This window comes from Sus scrofa, chromosome 14, assembly GCF_000003025.6.
Source record: "Sus scrofa isolate TJ Tabasco breed Duroc chromosome 14, Sscrofa11.1, whole genome shotgun sequence".
In the NCBI taxonomy this organism is placed as follows: domain Eukaryota; kingdom Metazoa; phylum Chordata; class Mammalia; order Artiodactyla; family Suidae; genus Sus; species Sus scrofa.
This window is the reverse complement of record NC_010456.5, coordinates 106,648,626-106,665,299: the sequence shown is the minus strand read 5'-3', so window position 1 is coordinate 106,665,299 and position 16,674 is coordinate 106,648,626. Positions and strand designations below refer to the sequence as shown.

The following is a 16,674-nucleotide window of genomic DNA, read 5'->3' as shown; positions in this document are numbered from 1 at the left end:
AACTTGCTGAAGTAACTGAGAAAAGAGCCCATTTCACAGAATTTAAGGGGGAGAAACTAGGGCTCCCTCACCTTCCCAGTCACCTCGTGACACATTATATCAGTTGCTTTTTTTCCCTTGTCATTTTCAGAAACAATGGAATGAAGAATGCACATCAAGGAACGGAGATTCTAGCCAGAACAATAGGCATGGATTCAGTGGAGGATGGGAGGCAGGGACTTCATTTAACAGACCCACAGCACAACATGAGACATGAAAAGAAGATGCCATTTTTTTTTTTTTTAAATTTTATTTTCCCACTGTACAGCAAGGGGGTCAGGTTATCCTTACATGTATACATTACAATTACAGTTTTTCCCCCATCATTTCTTCTGTTGCAACATGAGTATCTAGACATAGTTCTCAATGCTATTCAGTGGGATCTCCTTGTAAATCTATTCTAGGTTGTGACTGATAAGCCCAAGCTCCCGATCCCTCCCACTCCCTCCCCCTCCCATCAGGCAACCACAAGTCTCTTCTCCAAGTCCATGATTTTCTTTTCTGAGGAGATGTTCATTTGTGATGGATATTCGATTCCAGTTATAAGTGATATCATATGGTATTTGTCTTTGTCTTTCTGGCTCATTTCACTCAGGATGAGATTCTCTAGTTCCATCCATGTTGCTGCAAATGGCATGATGTCATCCTTTTTTATGGCTGAGTAGTATTCCATTGTGTATATATACCACCTCTTCCGAATCCAATCCTCTGTCGATGGACATTTGGATTGTTTCCATGTCCTGGCTATTGTGAATAGGGCTGCAATGAACATGCGGGTGCATGTGTCTCTTTTGAGTAGAGCTTTGTCCGGATAGATGCCCAAGAGTGGGATTGCAGGGTCATATGGAAGTTCTATGTATAGATTTCTAAGGTATCTCCAAACTGTTCTCCATAGTGGCTGTACCAGTTTACATTCCCACCAACAGTGCAGGAGGGTTCCCTTTTCTCCACAGCCCCTCCAGCACTTGTTATTTGTCGATTTATTAATGATGGCCATTCTGACTGGTGTGAGGTGGTATCTCATGGTAGTTTTGATTTGCATTTCTCTTGTACTCAGCGATGTTGAGCATTTTTTCATGTGTTCGTTGGCCATCTGTATATCAAGAAGATGCCATTTAATGGTCATGAGGTTCTAAATGCCAGGAAATGGTATACATTACTAGATCACTAAGGACAATGCTCGTACAAAGCCATGTTCTACAGATATCATTGTATTTGTTCTAAGTTGATTAATGAAGTTACTTCTAAGCTCTTTTCATAAGGAAAATTAAGATTTGTCAGACTGCAGTTAGAAAATGTTTTATCCCTCATGTTTACAGGAATTCTGACAATTAACAGAGAAGTTTCATACCTATCACATCCCTTCAGAGTCTCTCAATTAACTTTACCTACAGTAAAATTATTCCTACTAGAGAAGAAGATGGGCTTTGAGAATTCAGTACTTGGGCCAAGGACATGGTGTCTATGGCTGGTAAAGCTGTGGCTGAACCCTATATCCCCTGAGTCTTGTATGCTTCCCTCCAAGCAAGCATTCAGTTCAGGTAAGGGCCAACATTTACTGTGTTCACCATAATTCAGTATTCATTGATTCACCCTCATCTGTAATATTTAAAATAAACATTGAGTTAATAATTACAGCATCAGCAGATTAAAACTGGAATCAGAAACATTGGTTGTGTAACCTTTGGAATTTGAATAAGCCCAGGCCTCAGTGAGTCTTTTAGCTAGGATAAAGAGCAGTAATTTGCTGCCTGGATCACACAGCTACAGCCTTTGAAAGAGCTGCAATATTTTATTTGAGATAAAAAAGGGCTCAGTTGCTGTCTTTATAGTAATCATTTTATTACTTTGCCCCACTCCTCCTGTTGGTCCCTTATCTTTTTACAGAATGAAAGAATTATAAATATTTTAGAGGCAGGAGGGATTTCAGAAATCCACTCATCTAATTCCACCTCACTGAGTGGAGTGACTCAGTCAGGTGAAGTGGCACCAACATATCAGGACAAGACCCTGTCCTAGAATCCAGGTTTTCCAACACCCAGTTCAACAATTTCTCCCATCATTTGCATCACCTCGAAGTCTTCTGCAGTTAAAGAGTAATATAAACCTCAGCCTAGGTAGAATTATAAATTGAAACTCTTTAAATAACCTTTTTCATTGAAGCATAATATACACAGAGAATGCTGCATTTGTCTTTTCTAGGGCTGCGCTATGGCATATGGAGGTTCCCAGGCTAGGGGTCTAATCGGAGCTGTAACTGCCAGCCTATACCACAGCCACAGCAACCTGGGTCCAGAGTCACGTCTGCGATCTACACCACAGCTCATGACAACACTGGATCCTTAACCCACTGAGTGAGGCCAGGGATCGAACCCGCAACCTCATGGTTCCTAGTTGGGTTCGTTAACCACTGCACTACGATGGGAACTCCTATTGCATGTGTCTTAAATGTATGGCTCAATATATTGTGAACACATACCATACAACCAACAGACAGGTCAAGAAAAGAATTAGCCAGGACTGAGAAGCCCATTATGTCTCCTCTACTCATTCCTTACCCCTCACCCCAAATGTATTCTGCTTCAGGCCATAGGTTAGCTTTGCCTGTTTGTAATCTTTAAATAAATGGAAGCATACATTATGTTTTTAAAGTATCTACCTTTTTAACACTTAATTCATTTGTGAGATTCTCTGGTGCTGTTGCAAATAGTAAAATTATACTTTTTGATTAGTTTTGTATAACCATTTTACAATTTATTTATTTATTTTTTTGTTTTTGGTCTTTTTGCTATTTCTTGGGCCGCTCCCGCGGCATATGGAGGTTCCCAGGCTAGGGGTCAAATCGGAGCTGCAGCCTCCGGCCTACGCCAGAGCCACAGCAATGCGGGATCCGAGCCGCGTCTGCAACCTACACCACAGCTCACGGCAATGCCAGATCCTTAACCCACTGAGCAAGGGCAGGGACCGAACCCGCGACCTCATGGTCCCTAGTCAGATTCGTTAACCACTGCGCCACAACGGGAACTCCAATTTATTTTTTGCATTGTATTGTTACAGATATTTGGATTGCTTCCAGATTGGTATTAATCTGAATGTTGCCATTATGAACATTCTTAACTATGTCTTTTTGGTGTCCCATTGTACTGAATTTCTGTTCAACACATACCTACAAGTAGAACTTATTCACTTTAAGTAAACACTGCCAAATAATTGTCCAAATGGTCGAACCAATTTACAATTTTATTTTGAGAATACCAATTCCTTCACTTTCTTGCCAGCACTTAGAATAATCAATCTTTTTTTTTTCATTTTAATCATTCTGACAGGTATATAACAATACCTGAGGTTTGAATTTGCATTTCTGTGATGCTTAATTAATAATGCTGAGCCCTTTTCAGATGTCCATTGGCAATATTAAATCTTTTGTGAAGGGCTTGTATATTTGGATATCCATATATATGCATACAGGTATATATATAATATAGTGCAAGTATATAGAAAAGTTGGCAGTATGTATTTGAATACTTTGAGAGTAAAATGCTGACCTAGTGTTCTAAAAACTTAAAATATATAGTATGCATTTTCTAAAAACTAGGTGATTTTCCTGTATAACCTTAACACAAACTTAAAATTCAGGAAATTAATATTGGTGCATTTGGACCATCTGCTTCTTATCTTTTTTTGTTTTTTTGTTTTTTTTCTTTTTAGGGCCACAACCATGACATATGTGGTTCCCAAGCGAGGGGTCCAATTTGGAGAGCTGCCAGCCTACCCCACAGCCACATCAACATCAGATCTGAGCCGCGTCTGCAACCTACATCACAGCTCACAGCAACGCCAGATCCCTAGCCCACTGAGCAAGGCCAGGGATCGAACCTGCAACCTCATGGTTCCTAGTTGGATTCATTTCTGCTGTACCAGGACAGGAACTCCTGCTTCTTATCTTTGTCTTTCACAATACATCCCCCAAATATTTCTCATGTCTGGCTGAGAATCTCAGTTCAAAACCCAGAATCACACTTTGCAACTAGGTATCATATCTCTTTAGTAAACTTTGTCTGGAACTGCTCCTCATTCTTCCTTGACTTCCATGACTTTGCCACTCTTGAAAGATATAAGCTGGGATATTTGTAAAATGACCCTTAGTCTGAGTTTATCTGATGTTTCCTCATGATTACATTCAGTTCATGCATCTCTGACAGGAATATTACAAAATAATGGCTTTTCTTCTTATTGCATCCTATTAGGTGACAATTTCATTCTGTTTCATTATGGGTGCTATTTGCTTTGATTACTTGGTTAGGTTATTATTTGCTGGTTTCTTCTCATCAACCCTCATGGGGTTTGACTTTCTAAACAAGGCAGCTCCCCCCACCTGCTCCATGTGGGTGCCCTCCTTACCTCTCTTGGCTATGATACCCCATGCTGGAGTGTCCTTAGCAGGAATGCTCGCTTCATCCTACTTCATGCTACATCCCCTCCCCAGGCAGCTCCATCCTCTGCTGCAGTGCCTTCCTTCCCTACCCAAGCTAAGACACCTTAATAAAGAAATCATTTTTAAAGATTAATTAATTAAACCTCAACAATACAAATACAAAGCAGTTTTTTAAAGTGGGTATACCTTGTAATGACAGTCCACAAAGAAAGAAATATGACAGTTCAAGGAGTTCTTGAAATAATGATCAGCATAATTATTCAGGGAAATACTTCTGAAAAATATGGTTAGGTACCATTCAAACTTCATGCACAAGGCTGAATTTCAAAAGATTGACAACAGCACTAATTAGCAAAGAAGTGTAAAACCAGTGCTGTCAGATTTTACTGGGAAAAATGCAAAAAATTATACTCACTTTGGAAAAGGAAAAGTAAACCTAACATCTAATTTATGTCTGGGGACCATAGGTTGAAGTGACAGCTAGAAAGACAGGACCACTTGCTTCCCAGACTAGTGGCATCAGCTGGCCTGACCTGTCCTAGGCCCCAAAGAAGGGCAAGTTCAGGGGTTTGGAGAGAAACACGGGTTCTTCAATTTAATTTTCAGTTTCCACATTAGAACGTGAGAGTCTCAGCTTCCAATTACCAGAGCACCCTTTCTGGGGGGTGTAAGTTTGGTCCACATCACCTCCACAACCACCCATGAGTGTATGCTTTTCCAGCAGGGTTTTAAGCTATACTTGGGGGAAACTTCTGCAGAGTCCAGAGTTCACTGAGCATCCTCAGGGTCAGCCAACAATGATTTGTCCCTGGATCACTCATTCCCTCATTCATTCAATCATCCCACAAAATGAGCAGGCACATTCCAAATGGAAGGCCTGAACTTCCCTCACTCTTCCTAAGAATCCTCCTAGAGAATCCATGAGAATCAGAATCTGTACTTTTCCTCTTTTATATTAAAAATTATAAAATATTTTATAAACAAATATGACTACAAGATTGGTCCAAACCCAATATACAGAGGTTATAATGAGCAACTGAAAAAAGTCTCAGTCTCCATAGTGAGCTCTAGGTCCTATGCTGAGAGTCTAGTCACACCTCTGCAGGAAGAAGGCTCAAGATCAAAGTCTTAGCAGCTTCTCTGGAGGAAGTGGATATAGTTAGTAACATGAAATCAGGGGACAGAGTGAATGCTGATGATATGGAAAAAAGGATCCAGGAAGACCTTCAGGTAGGTTACAAAGCCAGTGCTCATTTAAGCATTCAAATCAGAGAACAATCCATCCTACACCAACGTGGCTAAGGAATAGAAATAAAAACCCACCTAGCAGGTATTATAAAATGAAGGCTCCACTGAAAGGGTATATCAACCTTTTGAGGAAAGAGGAAATGAAATTGATAGGGATAGAGCAGGGTAGTTACATAGGCAGTTGTAGAAGTCCCATTAGGGGACCACAGAGAGAGAGGAAAACCAAGGGGAAAATTTGGGAGACCACTGTAAGTTAATAATCACTCGAGAAAACCATCAGAACGTTGTGGAATGAAGTAGGCTTGCTCAACTATAAAACCATAGTAAAAGGCTCCGCACGGCTGCTGAGCGGGAGCCATGGCGGCCTCTGAGGCGGCGGCGGCGGCCGGGCCCGCGGCTCTAGCCTCGGGCGCCTCGGCCGGCCCAACGGCGGCAAGGGGAGCCACCGCAGCCTCGGGCCCATGGGGACCCCCCGGGCGGCTGAGGGGCAGCCGGCCGCGACCCGCGAGGGCGAGGCAACAGTTCGCCGGTCCGGCGCCGCCGGCGCGGGAGCTCATCCAGCCGTCGGTGAGCGAGCTGTCCCGGGCCGTGCGGACCAACATCCTGTGCACGGTGCGCGGCTGCGGTAAGATCCTGCCCAACAGCCCCGCACTCAACATGCACCTGGTCAAGAGCCACCGCCTGCAGGATGGCATAGTGAATCCCACAATAAGAAAAGATTTGAAAACTGTACCGAAATTCTACTGTTGTCCAATTGAAGGATTCCCTAGAGGCCCTGACAGACCGTTTTCTCAATTTTCTCTTGTAAAACAGCACTTTATGAAAATGCATGCTGAAAAGAAGCATAAATGTAGTAAGTGCAGCAATTCATATGGCACTGAATGGGACTTGAAAAGACACGCAGAGGATTGTGGCAAGACCTTCCAGTGCACGTGTGGTTGTCCCTATGCCAGCAGAACTGCACTGCAGTCCCACATCTACCGAACTGGCCACGAGATCCCTGCAGAACACAGGGATCCACCTAGTAAAAAAAGGAAAATGGAAAACTGCCTGCACAACCAGAAACTGTCCAGTAAGACTGTTGAATCACTGCGTAACCAACCAACCCCTAGGCCAGACACTCAAGAACTAGAAACCTCAGAAATAAAGCTGGCGGCTTCTTTCGAAGACTCTTGCAGCTCTAATGCCAGAAAGCAGACTCTGACAACACCTCCAAGGTATCCTCAGAAGTTGCTTTTACCAAAGCCCAAAGTGGCCTTGGTAAAACTCCCCGTTATGCAGTTTTCTCCTGTGCCTGTCTTTGTGCCTACGGCAGACTCCTCAGCCCAGCCTGTGGTGTTGGGTGTCGATCAGCAGGGCGCTGCCCCCAGTGCTGTGCACTTACTGCCCTTGTCCATAGGGACCCTGATCCTCGGCCTGGATTCAGAGGCCTGCTCTCTCAAGGAGAGCCTCCCTCTTTCAAAAATTGTAAATCCTGTTGCTGTTGAGCCAGTTAGCACAGGTGTTCAAGTGAACTTGGGTAAAAGTCCATCGAACCCTTTACAAGAACTAGGGAGCCCCTGTCAAAAGAACAGCATCTCTTCAATCAATGTACAGACAGATCTGTCTTACAGCACACAACCACTTCTCCGCAGTGGGCTAGCCCTGATTCCTCTGTATCGTCTTGTTCTCAAACTGATTTGACATTTGGCTCTCAAGTTTCCCTTCCCATTAGTGTTCATACGCAGACTTTTTTGCCCAGTTCTAAGGTGACCTCATCTATAGCTGCTCAGACTGATGGGTTTATAGAGGCCTGTTTTCAGCCGGGTGGGATCTCCAGAGAAACTCAAACCAGTGGAATGCAAAGCCCGGCAGATGCTCGAGAACAGATGGACCAAGCTGTAATGTGTGGAGACATTTTTGAGAGTGTCCATTCATCATATGGTGTTTCTGCAGACAATATTATAAGCAGCAGCCTAGTAGCAGAGACTGTAACTCATGGTTTGTTACCTCAGAACCACCCCAAAACTTTGAGTCAAGATATTGAGAAATCTGCACCAATTATAAACTTTAGCACACAGAATAGGTTGCTTCCTTCACAGAACATGACAGATAATCAGACCCAAACCATAGATTTACTAAGCGACCTAGAAAACATCCTGTCAAGTAATCTGCCTGCCCAGACATTGGACAATCGTGGTCTTTTGTCTGACGCAAATACTGGACCTGACACCCAGCTCCCATCTGGCCCAGCCCAGAATCCCGCAATCGATTTTGATATTGAAGAGTTCTTTTCAGCTTCAAATATCCAGACCCAAACTGAAGAGAGTGAGCTTAGCACCATGACCACTGAGCCAGTCTTGGAGTCGCTGGACATAGAGACCCAAACTGACTTCTTGCTGGCAGACACCTCTGCCCAGTCCTACACTTGTCGGGGAAACTCCAACTTCTTAGGCCTTGAAATGTTTGACACGCAGACACAGACGGACTTGAACTTCTTTTTAGACAGTAGCCCTCATCTGCCTCTGGGAAGTATTCTGAAACACTCCAGCTTCTCCATGAGTACCGATTCGTCTGACACAGAGACCCAGACTGAAGGAATCTCTGCTGCTAAAATCATCCCTGCTCTGGAAAGCAAAGTGCAGTTGAACAACGCAGAAACACAAACCATGAATTCTGGCTTTGAGACTTTGGGGAGCTTATTCTTCACCAGCAATGAAACGCAGACAGCAATGGATGACTTTCTTCTGGCTGATTTGGCCTGGAACACGATGGAATCTCAGTTCAGCTCTGTAGAAACCCAGACGTGTGCAGAACTGCACCCGGTCTCCAACTTCTAAGGGTGGAGTCCGCGTGGGGACTGGCATTTGCACCTCCCCTCTGGCTTTAGAGAGGGAGAAGGGGGACAGCAGTATTAACTCTACTGAATGTAGTTGATGATCCAGTTACTTCGATTCTTTGAGGTTCTTTGCCTTTTGTACTTGTAAACATGAAATTTGTGTAAAAACCTGTGAGTATTATAAAGTGTAAGATGTTGATCTCAAAATGATTGTTTTTGTGTTGCCTACATTTGCCCTTTCAGTGTAGTCTTCCCTTCTTTTAAAAAAAAAATGTATTTCATACCTTTAAAACCCATCTAGCTGTTTAGCTGAAGCCAAGCTCACCAGGACTAGGGTACAAACTTTTCAAATCTTCAAAACATTGTAGTCAAAGTATGACTTAAATTGCACCTAAAATATTTTTTGCCAGTGCTTGTTAGAAATTCCTGTTTCACGGTAATACCTAAAGATATCTGATGCTGCGCCATCAGATTTAAACATCAGCGCTTAGATGGTTTGAGACTCGTGTCGCCTGCAGCTTCATCTGCTGTGACATCTTACTCTTCCCCAGTTTGAAGACAAAAGGAAAGCTCCAGTTGTCTTTAGCGCCTGCCAGTTTTCCTCTAGTCAGTGCCATCCTTCCTCTACATGCACCGTTACCGATGCCGCTGTACGTATATAGTACTTTCCTCACAGGAGGTGCGCTGTAAAATTTTTGCTTCAGGAAGTAGCGGCAAGCACTTAGTATAAACAGCGATCTTTCTAGTTTGAAAGACAGTACATCACCGCACTGTGGCAAGGCTGGGCCTCGGGACCATGCCGGTTGGCTCTCACTGGAGTGTGCCCTACGAGCGCCCCTCCTCTTCCTCCCACAGTCGGCCAACCAGTGACTCCGAGTGTGGTCACTCTAAATGTTAAGAGGAAAAAATGTCTGGAGAAAAGGACATTCCCCGCTAAATTTCAGTACTTGGCGTGAACCTGACAGGGCAGAAGTGCAGTCGACAGTTGTGTCAAAGTGAATCTTGTCATCCACCTCTCACTTTTTCCTTGAGTGAGGAAACACACTGGTCTCGCAAGGACAGTGTTTGTGCCTTGAGGATAGCAGTTAGAGTCTAGAGCCGTCTAAGCTATGGCGTTTTGCATTTTGTCGTTCCAAGGGGGGAATACCGTCCAAGAAAGTGAGGTGAAGACTGACGGCTTCGGTAATCAAGAACATGTGTGTTTTGAGATGGATGCGTGATCAGGTCTGCTTTGGGGGGTTATTCAGGACATCCTGAGTTCTCAATTGTTGGCCAACTTCCAGGCAAGTAGAAATCAGTGAAGCCTGTAAACTTTTCTAAGTTTATCACAAAAAAAATGCTGTGTTCCTTCTGTGGCATGTGCTTTGCTGCTGAAGGCTAAATCCTCAAAAGAAATAAAATGAAGGAGGGGACTAAGAATTCGTTAAAGTAAATCAGTGGTGTTGCTACTAATTCCTGTCCTCAAGAATTGTGGGTACTGGATAAGTGACATCTCCTGCACAGACGAACTCAACCTGGTAGATGAAAGCTTGCTTTGGTCACAGTTGCCTACGAATATGGGTTTCCAAACAAACATAAAGCCTTAACTTAGAATTTCATTATGTTAGAATCATCACTGCCTTAATGTTCAAACATCTAAGTTCTCCTGCTAAAGGAGAAATGCATGTTTGTTGATGGCTTTTTGTAAATAGATACGCAGCGATCTATGGCTTTAAATTTCTTGTGTGTTTCTGTGACATTGTTTGTTAATCCAGCCTATTGAGTTATTTACAGAAAAATGGAGCATGTAATATTCATGTACAAGTAAGAACTGTCTCCCCAAACCTTAGTTACCTGAATTGTTCTAAGATTTATTTGTAAAAGCTGAAACTCAGTGATTAAAAAGTGAGAATTCTAAAAAAAAAAATATATATATATATATATATAAAACCATAGTAAAAGCATGAGATATGCCTCAGGTCATTAAGTGAGAGGCCTGCATTCAGGTTCAGCAAGATAATGACCCTTAGGATTAACGACAGGAATTTAAGGAAAAGGTCACATTCCAAAGTAGAAGACCCTGATTATACAGAAACCTGAGCCGAATCAACATATTTTAGCATATGTTAGCATCCTTCTGCTGATTTGAATAAGCACCATGACAGTCCTAGTTTGAGTCAATTAGTCTCTTACCTGAAATGAAGGAGCTAGTTTGTAAGCCTCAAGTCTACCTGAAGAATGAGGAAGAAGGCAGACTTTTCCCACTCCCCAATTTCTTTAGATTATGAAAATGTAGCCCACCTGATTCTCAGGGCAGATCCTCCTTGCCTGCCCACTTGCATCTTTCACAAGTATCCTCTCTTAATAAATCTACTTCTTCCCCATCACTTTGTCTCTTGCTGAATTCCTTCTGTGCTGAGACACAAAGAATATGAGCCTCAATAAGTCCAGACGCTGGGTGAGTGATTCTAATTTAAAAAAAAACATCGATCCAAATTCCAATTTGGGTTTATGCTGGGTTCAAGTCAGAACTGTTTGTCCTGGAGGTCAGCTCCAACAATTGGGTCCGGCAGCCAGGGTGTATACATCCTGAAAGGAGACGGACTGCATCAGCGAAATAACGGAGACAGCCTCTTTGTCCCTTCTTTCAGGGCGCTGGACTGCTCAAATTTTATTGGCGTAAGTGGTTAATTATATAGACAGTTTTTCACTACAGATTACATCATAGTGTCAAAAGTACATTGGTTAACTATTAGGCTTTGTTTTTTGATGACATGGTACAGTAGCAATACGTCATGTTTTAAAATCTTTAGCCTAACTAAATTTAGTGAGTACAATTCAAGGACAAATAGGTGCAGCATATCATGTGGGAAAGAGGAGACCCAGCACAAACCATCTCATGGCCAGCTAATTCCCACAAGCTGAAGAAGTTACAAACACAAAAAATCCTGTCTTCAGACTAGTGTCTATCTTCAAAGTGTCCTTGGCAGAGAGACACTGTGAGAATATACAAATCAACTTAGCTAGATACCGCTAAAAGTTTCTAAAATCAAGGACAAAACTCACAGCTGAGTTTCTTTTGATCAAGAATAATATATGTCTAACTTCTATGAACCTCACTAAAATCCTAACTCTAAAGTTTACTGTATAACTGGTTAGTAGATAAACACTACGTTTTTAAGTTGGATTTAAATAGGGGAAAGTCCTTCAGGATGAAATTCTTATTATATTATTATTGTAATTTTGTTAAATCACAAATCACCACAGGAAAATAAGAATGGGAAATAAGAATAATAAGCAAATAATCAGGAAAGACTGAGGAAAACTGAATAACAAATAAAACAACAGGAAAGACTAGGTCACCCGAGAAATAATCCATGTTCTCCAGTGCAAACATGGAAATTGTTTTCCCAGGAAAGCCCCAATTCTTCCCCATCAACGTCAACATGAGAGCCGTGTAACCTGAAGCCTGCCCTCAGCTTGTACCATACAGGCAGGCTTTCATCCTGACCAGAGGCCCACCTTCGGCATGTACCATTCAGGCAGGCTTTCATCCTGACCAGAGGCCCACCTTCGGCATGTACCATTCAGGCAGGCTTTCATCCTGTCCAGAGGCTCACCTTTGGCATGTACCACTCAGGTGAGCTCCCTTCCTTGGCTAGGAACCTGCCTTCAGGTTTTTCTGCCATCAGGCAAGGTCCTTTTTTCTGATTAGGAGTCTGCCCTCGGTTTTGCACCATTCAGGCAAGCTCCCTTCTTTGGCTCCTTGTATTTTTTCAGCTCCCCACAGTTTTGGTTTCAAAATGACCGAACTTTATCAACATAAAAAAGGGTAGCATTTGGGGTATTACCTGTCATGGCAGAATGTGGCGTGGAGCTAGAAGTTGGATATTCTGAAGACCTAACAGAAAGTGATATAAAAATCTCAAAGAAATGCTGGAAAGAATCATTTCTTCTTTTCAGAGGCAGATTCTGTGCCTGGAGCTAAAAGCTCATGTTCTTTGGTTGAGAGTTTAGGAGGCAGAGCAAAATCTCTTCACTTGTGGAGATGAGATTGTACACTTGACACAAAGAACGACCCAATCGTGATTAAAGTCCAGCTTCCGGACATGGACTCTCAGGTAACTGATGATCCCAATGGAGCATCTGGCAGGTACCATTTGCTCCCTGATCTCTGTGCATGGGGTGCCACTTCCCTTAAAACAGGAGAGTCCCATGTCCCTCTCCTGAGATCTTCCCCTGAGGGAAGGCTGTCTTCCTCCTCCTTTACTCCCAGTCTGAAGTTTCCCTTGGATCCAAAATAACTGATCTTAAAATCAAGAACAGGAAGCTTTTTCTTTCCCCACAACACAAATCCAAGTGTCTACTCTTGTTAGAACCAGTCTCTGGAAAACCCCGGGTCCTAGGGCAGGTCCTGAGAGTGAAAAATCTTCGTAAGAAACCTCACCTCTAGGTGTGGTCCCCTGGACTCCTCCCCTTCATTTTCTGAAGGATTTTCAGATGTGGTGAAGTCAGGACTGAAATCAGTTAAAACCAGCTGCCCAGCCCTGTTTCCAGTGACTCACACTAGGGCAGGAGCTGTGGGGTTGGAGAGGAAGCAGATTACCCTTTCATTTAAGTCCAAAGATGTGGTGAAGAAGTTAATCCTTCTGATAATGGTGGAATAACTTGATCAGTCTCACCTTCCCATGGGTAACAATGTGTCAATCTGGAGAAATTGTTCATAAGAAAACAATTCTTGGAAGTCACTGGAGAATCACCCAGATGGGCAGATCCTGGAGAGGACACCTGTGGATTCTCTGATGGTGAAGCTTTTCAGCCCAGGACCAGCTCCTTGAGTGATTTCACTTGTGCTCACCTTGCATCTTGACAGTATTGTAGTTGTCAGAACAGCTTTCGTTAAACAAAATAGTTTATTCATTTATGTTGTTCTTTGTATTATCTAGATAATACAAGTATCAAATTTTAATTCAACAAAGTCAGTCTAATTTTCCCTAGGAAATACAATATTTTCTGTGAGGAGATCAAACACCAGATCATTTGAAATGTCAAAACACTCTTGCCTCTTTTAATGTTTTCTGTCCTAGGGTGAGGAGTTCCATGACAATCCCAGGCTTTTCCCCAGATTCATATGTTCCCCTGGAGGAAAAAGGAAAGACCTGGAGGGGTCCAGGAGAGCCTTCACCAGCCCTGAGCACCAGCTCTAACACACCCTTCTTTGGGAATCCAGGGCCAGCTCCTGAATAGTCAGTAATGCTTCCCTCCTGCTCCCTGTGTCCTGAGCTCACTTGTTGGGAGCAGCTACCTCGAGCTTGGATCACTCTCTCTCACTCACACTGGGAGCCCTGCACAGAAGATGCAGGTCTCAGTGCTTGCTTGACAAAGGGTTCCCTGAACCCTCCACCTGCAGGGACCACGATACTACATGGGCAGCACAGAATTCTTCATCCCACGTGTCCTGTGACCCTGTTGTGTTTTGACTTCTGAGGCAGAATCCTCTCTCTAGGTATTCAACTGGAGCGCAAGTTTCTGTGGCTCCTTCTGGGGCCCCAGGACCAGCAAGGAATAGAAAATCAAATCCTATGGCTTCTTGTTTTTTATGGTTTCCTTTTCTGTGCAAAAGCTTTTGAGTTCAATTAGGTCCCATGGGTTTATTTTTGTTTTTATTTTTATTACTCTAGGAGGTGGATCTGAGAAGATATTGCTGTGGTTTATGTCAGAGAGTGTTCAGTTTATGTTTTATAAGATCTAAGAGTTTTATAGTATCTGGTCTCATGTGTAAAGCTCTTTAAAACATTTTGAGTTTATTTTTGTGTGGTGTTAGGGAGTGTTCTAATTTCATTCTTTTGCATGTAGCTGTCCAGTTTTCCAGTACCACTTATTAAAGAGACTGTTTTTTCTCCATTGTATATTCTTGCATCCTTTGTTGTAGGTTAGTTGACCATAGGTGCGTGGGTTTATTTCAAGGCTTTTTATCCTTTTCCATTGATTTGTATTTCTGCTTTTGTGCCAGTACCATACTGGTTTGACGACTGTAGCTTTGTAGCATAGTCTGAAGTTAGGGAACCTAATTCCTCTAGTTCCATTTTTCTTTTTCCATATTGCTTTGGCTATTCAGGGTCGTTTGTGTTTCCATGTAAATTAAAAAATTTTTTCCTAGTTCTGTGAAGAATGTCATTGGTAAGGATTGCACTGAATCTGTAGATTACCTTGGGGTAGTACAATCAGTACTGATTCTTCTAATCCAAGAGCATGGTATATCTTTCCATCTGTTGTGTCATTTATTTCTTTCATCAGCATCTTATAGTTTTCAGGGAACAAGAACATACTTTAAAACAATACAACCAACAAGGGCATAATCTCCAAAATATATTTACAACTCATACAACTCAACAACAAAAAACAACCCAATCAAAAAATGGGCAGAAGACCTAAATAGACATTTCTCCAAAGAAGACATATGGATAGCCAATAGACATATGCAAAGATGCTCAAAAATCACTAATAATTAGAGAAATGCAAATTGAAACTACAATGAGGTACCACCTCACACCAGTCAGAAGGCCATCATTAATAAGTCTACAAATAACAAATGCTAAAAAGGTATAGAGAAAAGGAAAGCTTCCTTCACTGTTGGTGAGAAGGTAGACTGGTACAACCACTATGGAAAACAGTATAGAGGTTCCTCAGAAAACTAAATGTAGAACTACCATATGATCCAGCAGTCCCACTCCTGGGCATATATCCAGAGAAAACTACAACTTGCAAAGACACATGTACTCTGATGTTCATTGCAGCACTGACATAAATGACAGCAACATCTTCTCAGATTCACCTCTTAGAGTAATTATAGTAAAAACAAAAATAAACAAATGGGACTTCATTAAACTTCAAAGTTTCTGCACAGCAAAGGAAAGCCTAAACAAAACAGAAAGACAACCCATGGAATGGGAGAAAATCCTTGCAAGTGAATCAACTGACAAGGGATTCATCTCCAAAATTTAGAAATACCTCCTACTGCTCAATACCAAAAAAACAACCCTATCAAAAAATTGGCAGAAGATCTAAACAGACAGTTCTCCAAAGAAGATATACAGATGGCCAAAAAACACCTGAAAAAGATGTTCAACATCACTCATCATTAGAGAAATGCAAGTCACAACCACGATGAGGTACCACCTTACACCAGCCAGAATGGCCATCATCCAAAAGTCTACAAACCACAAGTGCTGGAGAGGGTGTGGAGAAAAAGGAACTCTAGTACACTGTTGGTGGGATTGTAAATTGGTGCAACCACTGTGGAAAACAGTATGGAGATGCCTCAGAACACTAAAAATAGAACTACCATTTGATCCAGCAATCCCACTCCTGGGCATCTATCCAGGGAAAACCATGACTTGCAAAGACACATGTACTCCAGTGCTCATTGCAGCACTATTTGCAATAGCCAAGACATGGAAACAGTATAAATGTCCATCGACAGAGGAGTGGATCAGGAAGAGGTGGTACATATACACACACTTTATATACATATATATATATACACTTTAAAATTACTGACTCACAAAATGTGAGAGCTACCTTGATAGTATCCATGAGGATGCAGGTTCAATCCTTGGCCTTGCTTAATGGGTTAAGAATCTGGCAGTGCTGTGGCTGTGGTGTTAGGCTGGCAGGTACAGCTCTGATTGGACCCCTACCCTGGCAATTTTCATATGCCAGAGGTGCGGCCCTAAAAAAAAAAAAAAGAAAAGAAAAAAAAAATCGGAGTTCCCGTCGTGGCTCAATGGTTAACAAATTCGACTAGGAACCATGAAGTTGCGGGTTTGATCCCTGGCCGTGGTCAGTGGGTTAGGGATCTGGCATTGCCATGACTTCTGGTGTGGGTTGCAGACTCAGCTTTGCTGTGGCTGTGGCATAGGCTGGTGGCTACAGCTCTGATTAGACCCCTAGCCTGGGAACCTCCATATGCTCCAGGTGCGGCCTTAGAAAAGGCAAAAAGACAAAAGAAAAAAATACCCCAGGTGATTCCAATGCCCACCCTATTCTGAGATTAACTACATTTATGGACACTGAAATAGTATGAGCACCACAGAGGTAGTGCAGGACATGCAGCATGAGATGAAAGAAAAATTTATTCCACCAGGGCTCTGAT

The 16,674-nt window shown here is 42.5% G+C and overlaps 1 protein-coding gene across 1 annotated transcript; it reads left to right on the top strand.

Moving 5' to 3' along the window:
• LOC102166602 (ATM interactor) lies at window positions 6,080-8,747 on the top strand. Its single transcript, XM_021074023.1, is given in 2 exon segments — window positions 6,080-7,340; window positions 7,343-8,747. Coding segments are annotated over 2 exon segments (2,460 nt in total). The 3' UTR covers window positions 8,542-8,747.